We start from the raw sequence: 6,000 nt of genomic DNA, 5'->3' as shown, positions 1-6,000 counted from the left end.
CAACAAAAGGAAATCAAAGGCATCAAAATTGGCAAAGATGAAGTCAACCTTTCACTTTTTGCAGATGACATGATATTATACATGGAAAACCTGACAGACTCCACCAAAAGTCTACGAGAACTGATACATGAATTCAGCAAAGTCACAGGATACAAAATTAATGTACAGAAATCAGTTGCATTCTTATACACTAATAATGAAGCAACAGAAAGACAAATAAAGAAACTGATCCCATTCACAATCACACCAAGAAGCATAAAATACCTAGGAATACACCTAACCAAAGATGTAAAAGATTTGTATTCTGAAGACTATAGAAAGCTTATGAAGGAAATTGAAGAAGATACAAAGAAATGGGAAAACTTTCCATGCTCATGGATTGTAAGAATAAATATTGTTAAAATGTCAATATTACCCAAAGCCATCTACACATTCAATGCAATTCCAGTCAAAAGTGCACCAGAATTCTTCTTGAAGCTACAACAAGCAATCCTAAAATTTGTATGGAACGACAAAAGACCCCCAATAGCTGAAGTAATATTGAAGAAGACCAAAGCAGGAGCTGTAATCATCCAGACAGCATGGTATTGGCACAAAACCAGACACATAGACCAATGGAATAGAATAGAGACTCCACAATTGGACCCACAAAAGTATGGCCAACTAATTTTTGACAAAGCAGGAATGAATATCCAAAGGAAAAAAGACAGTCTCTTTAACAAATGGTGTTAGGAGAACTGGGCATCAACATGCAGAAGAATGAAACTAGAGCACTTTCTTACACCATTCACAAAAATAAACTCAAAATGGATGAAGGACCTGAATGTGAGACAGGAAACCATCAAAACTCTAGAGGAGAAAGCAGGAAAAAACCTCTGACCTCAGCCACAGCAATTTCTTACTTGACACATCTCCAAAGGCAATGGAATTAAAAGCAAAAATGAACTACTTGGACCTCATGAAGATAAAACCTTCTGTACTGCAAAGGAAACAATCAACAAAACTAAAAGCAATGGACGGAATGGGAAAAGATACTTGCAAATGACATATTGGGTAAAGAGTTAGTATCCAAAATCTGTAAAGAACTTACCAAACTCAACACCCGAAAAACAAATAATCCAGTGAAGAAATGGGCAGAAAACATGAATAGACATTTCTCTAAAGAAGACATCCGGATGGCCAACAGGCACATGAAAAGATGCTGAACGCCCCTCCTCATCAGGGAAATACAAATCAAAACCACACTCAGATATCACCTCATGCCAGAGTGGCCCAAATGAACAAATCAGGAGACTATAGATGCTGGAGAGGATGTGGAGAAACGGGAACCCTCTTGCACTGTTGGTGGGAATGCAAACTGGTGCAGCCGCTCTGGAAAGCAGTGTGGAGGTTCCTCAGAAAATTAAAAATAGACCTACCCTATGACCCAGCAATAGCACTGCTAGGAATGTACCCAAGGAATACAGGAGTGCTGATGCATAGGGGCACTTGTTCTCCAATGTTTACAGCAGCACTTTCAACAATAGCCTAATTATGGAAAGAACTTTAATGTCCATCAATTGATGAATGGATAAAGAAGTTGTCGTTTATATATACAATGGAATACTACTTGGCAATGAGAACGAATGAAATATGGCCTTTTGTAGCAACGTGGATGGAACTGGAGACTGTTAAGCTGAGTGAAATGAGTCATACAGAGAAAGACAGAAACCATATGTTTTCACTCTTATGTGGATCCTGAGAAACTTACCAGAAGACCATGTGGGAGGTGAAGGGGGAAGTATAGTTATGGAGCGGAAGGAGGCAAACCATGAGAAACTCTTAAAAACTGAAAATAAAGTGAGGGTTGATTTGGGGTGGGAAGGAGGGGAAAGTGGGTGATGGGCATTGAGGAGACTACCTGTTGGGATGAGCACTGGGTGTTGTATGGAAACCAATTTAACAGTAAATTTCATATTAAAAAAGTCACAACAGTTGTCACAGAAAGTCAGATAAACAAAATAAGACTGTTAAAATACTACTTACTCATTAGTTCAAAATACTAAAATGCACCAATAACAAATAATAATATAAACTCCTTAATTTTGATTGAAATATTTATATCAATCATGATTCAATTATATGATCAAGTTAACTGGGCTAATTATATGTAAAAACATATTTTATTGATTGTCTTTTTGTTGACTTATAATTAATATAGTGTTATATTAGTTTCAGGTGTGCAATATAATGATTAAAAAATTCTATAATTACTCAGTGTTCATCATGATAACTGTACCTCTTAATCCACTTTATTTATTTCATCCATCCCATTAATTACCTTTGAGTTTTTTTAATTTTAATGTATTTATTTATATATTTTTTAATGTGTACTTTTGAGAGAGAGAGACAGAGCACAACTATGGGAGGGGCAGAAAAAGAAAGAGACATAGAATCTGAAACACACCCCAGGCTCTGAGCTGTCAGCACAGAGTTCGATGCAGCACTCAAACCCCCTAATGGAGAGATCATGGCTTGAGCCGAAGTTCGACACGTAACTGACCGAGCCACCCAGGCACCCCGTTTGAATGTGTTTTTTTTTTTTAAATGAAAAAACCTGCTCAAAGACTAAATGGTGTGTTGATTACTGCATTTTATTTAGGGTTACATTAGTAATATATATAAATATTATGATCTCAAAATATGTCATTTTAGATAATGCAGTCTTTTCGAGGTTCAGTTTTGCCAACTTTACAAATATCATGAAAATTTTCTCAATGGCATTCTTACTAACAACATAGAAGGGAAACAAACGTTGCTTTAAATGAAGGATTACTTACTGCTCTTTTTCTAGAACACCCTGTAATCCAAGGCACAGTAAGGTTTCCTGAAATCTGTGGAAACAATAAATGGAATTTCAGTAAGGTATGCATTGACACTACTTGGAATGCTGATCAACACCAATGATTTCATACAAGATGTCAACATAGGTCTGCATTCAGAGCATATCCCCCACATAGACTTTGCCATTTCCTTACTGAACACAACAGAATTAAAGGGCTTTCATTTGTAAGAAAATTTTAGAAGCAGTGTAATTTCCCCTGGAAATTCAAGAAAATCCCTAGGCACTGTTGGGGCCTAGAAGTATGGTTTACAAGTCTGTGAACAAGAAAATTATTGTAATAAAAATGCAGTACTCTGTGGAATATATGTTATATTAATTAAATTATTAACTATAGTCATCATTCTATGTATTAGTTCTCTAGACTTATCCTACATAACTACAAGCTCCTTTTTAAGCAGAGACTACTAAGATGAATAGGCAGCAACACCTTATTACATCGATATTGGCACGCAAGGAGATAGGTACTACTCCAGTAGGATTCCAGGGACTGTTTACAGAGACCAAGGTGGACCTGTGGGCTATAGCACAGAGTAGCCTAGACGTCACCATACATTTTCCTGAAATACACAAGTTTTGGAGGATAACTCCAAATTCTCCACTTGCCTTCTCCTTCCCTCCCACATACCTCCTGAGACACTGACAAGTCAAATCAGGCTTGCCAAATGGTGACGATGAGAATATGGTATTCGAACATTTATTGTTTTTGATAAATTACATTCAGTGATGACTTGTGAATTAGTATTATGCTTACTGATAAGGAGTGATAATCAAACAGTTAATGCAAATAGTAAAGTAATATCCTTAATTATTCAAAATTTAGGTAAATTATTACTGTCCCTGGCCACTAAACATGAAATTTTATTTTGAGTTCAAAATATAACACTATGCTAGGGATAGGGTAACAAAATTAATGTTATAAACTCCAAATAATACTTTTAAGAAAAAAATTAAAAATAATTTTATTTTAGTCAAAACCCCATTACAGTAATATGGCACTTAAATACAATGTTTGAGGATCATGAAGTTTCAAATAATTGATTTTTAAAGGTAAACTGAGTGATAATGAAAATTTCGATGGAAAAAATTCTTCAAAACTTACACCTTCCTGTCCTCCCATTAATACTTGGAATATAATATAATGTTTACAAAGTAATTTGGCTGCTAGCCTTAATGAAAGAGGTAAGTCTACGAAAATAACCACATAATATACTTTTGAAAAAATAGAGATATCAAAACATTTTGGATTCTCTTTGCACATACTCCCACCTATTAGTGAGGATAATTTCAAACTGTCTATATAAAGTTGCTATAGAAAACATTTTAAACCAAATGAACTAGAAAAAACAAAAAACAAAAAAAAAAAAAACAAAAAACAAAACAAAAAAACAAACCCAGGTGGCTCCTGGGTGGCTCAGTTGGTTAAGCATCCAATTTGTGATTTTGTCTCAGGTCATGATCTCATGGTCTTGAGATTGAGCCCCACATTGGGTGTGTGCTGGGTGTGCTACTTGCTTAAAATTCTCTCTCTCCCTCTGCTCCTCTCCCCCACTTGTGCTCTCTCTCTCAAAATAAATTTAAAAATATATATATATAAACCAGTAAGTATTAAAAAGTTACATATGAAATAAAAAAAATGCATATAATATACATGATAAATGAATGGGAATTATACATTTTAAGAATACAAAATGTGGTTTTCTGCTTAGGTCAAGTGTATGTAACCAAGAAAATAGAAAACTACTATAAACACATTAACATACAAATATCAATTCCACGTGAGTTGGGAAGAGATGAAGTTTCACTTTTTTGCTTTATAATTCTGGGGCACCAGTTACCTAATATTCAAATGCTATATTAACTACCTTCTTTTGTTTATTTCAATTTTTTTCAGTTCTTTATGTTTCTGGTAAAACTCGGGAACAGCTAAGTATAGCAGCTGAATTTGTATGCTTTTTTGAAGAATAATACGGTATAAACATATTTCTCTCAAAGTTGGGAAGTTTTGTTTGGTCAGTAGTGATGACAAGGTTTTTCCCTCACCATTCTGGCTACAAAAATAGTATTTCAAATGAGCAGGGTAATATAGTAATCATTTAAATGATATGTAAATTCCAAACACATTTTTCAATACCCTGGTTTGGAAAAATATAAAAGTAATTGACAAGGAGACAAGACCAACTTAACAAATATATTTGAACTTATACAAATGAGTACTATATGTTTCAAAGTAGAAAACAGGAAGTTATACAGTCATTACAATGATGTTGCCATTGTTGAAAACATTTTGGGAACTTTTCTTGGCAGTTCATGACACCCAGAGACTCTGTGTCATTATTTCATATTCTGTTTATTTTAACTGAAAATATAATAACCCAAATTGAACATCAATATTATTCACTAAATGTGGCTCAGAATAAATTCTAACTATTTTCCAAAGTTAAATTTTACCTCAAATAATGGAGATTTGTCACCAATGAAAGTATTTTTAAAAATCTCACAGGGGGCACCTAGGTGGCTCAGTCAGTAAAGTGTGGACTTTGGCTCAGGTCATGATCTCAGCGTTAGTGGGTTCGAGCACCGCATCTGGCTCTGTGCTGACAGTTCAGAGCCTGGAGCCTGCATGGGATTCTGTCTCTCCCTCTCTCTGCCCCTCCCCCACTCATGCTCTGTCTCTGTCTCTGTCTCTCTCAAAAATAAATAAACATTAAATTTTTTTCCAAAAAAATTCTCACAGGCCCTTAAAGCAATTGTAAAAGAATTTCAAAACTTTTTTGACAAATTAAACATGATTGAAATAAGTATAGGTAACTTTCCAAAATCATGAATTTGAACTTAATTTCTATACTACGTTGCTGTTTTAGGTACTTAGGAAATAAAAAAGATGGGTAAAACATAATTTCCTAGAGGGCAAGAATGTGAGAGGGAAGATGAGGAAGATACATGAATGACTTTAATATAAAGAATACTATAAGTGTCATGAGAAGTATAATAAATGAAATGCAATAGAAGGTAAGGTATGGTGAAATTACATCAAATTTGAGGACTTATATCTCAGCTGAACCTTAAAAAATGAATAGAATTTTTATAGAAATAAAAAAGAGCATTCCAGAGAAAAA

At 34.5% G+C, this 6,000-nt stretch overlaps 1 protein-coding gene across 3 annotated transcripts in view; it reads right to left on the bottom strand.

Moving 5' to 3' along the window:
* The window catches only part of HDX (highly divergent homeobox), a 171,075-nt gene that overhangs the window by 107,121 nt on the left and 57,954 nt on the right, over nucleotides 1-6,000 (bottom strand). For all 3 annotated transcript variants that reach the window (XM_040467866.1, XM_040467865.1, XM_040467867.1), the window contains exon 4: nucleotides 2,820-2,873. In XM_040467866.1, coding sequence (XP_040323800.1) covers nucleotides 2,820-2,873 — 54 coding nt within the window. The remainder of the gene's footprint in view (nucleotides 1-2,819; nucleotides 2,874-6,000) is intronic.

Source organism: Herpailurus yagouaroundi, unplaced genomic scaffold, assembly GCF_014898765.1.
Source record: "Herpailurus yagouaroundi ecotype Mexico unplaced genomic scaffold, PumYag 67623, whole genome shotgun sequence".
Lineage (NCBI taxonomy): Eukaryota > Metazoa > Chordata > Mammalia > Carnivora > Felidae > Herpailurus > Herpailurus yagouaroundi.
Note: the sequence above shows the minus strand (reverse complement) of the source record. Positions and strands in the feature narration are given on the sequence as shown.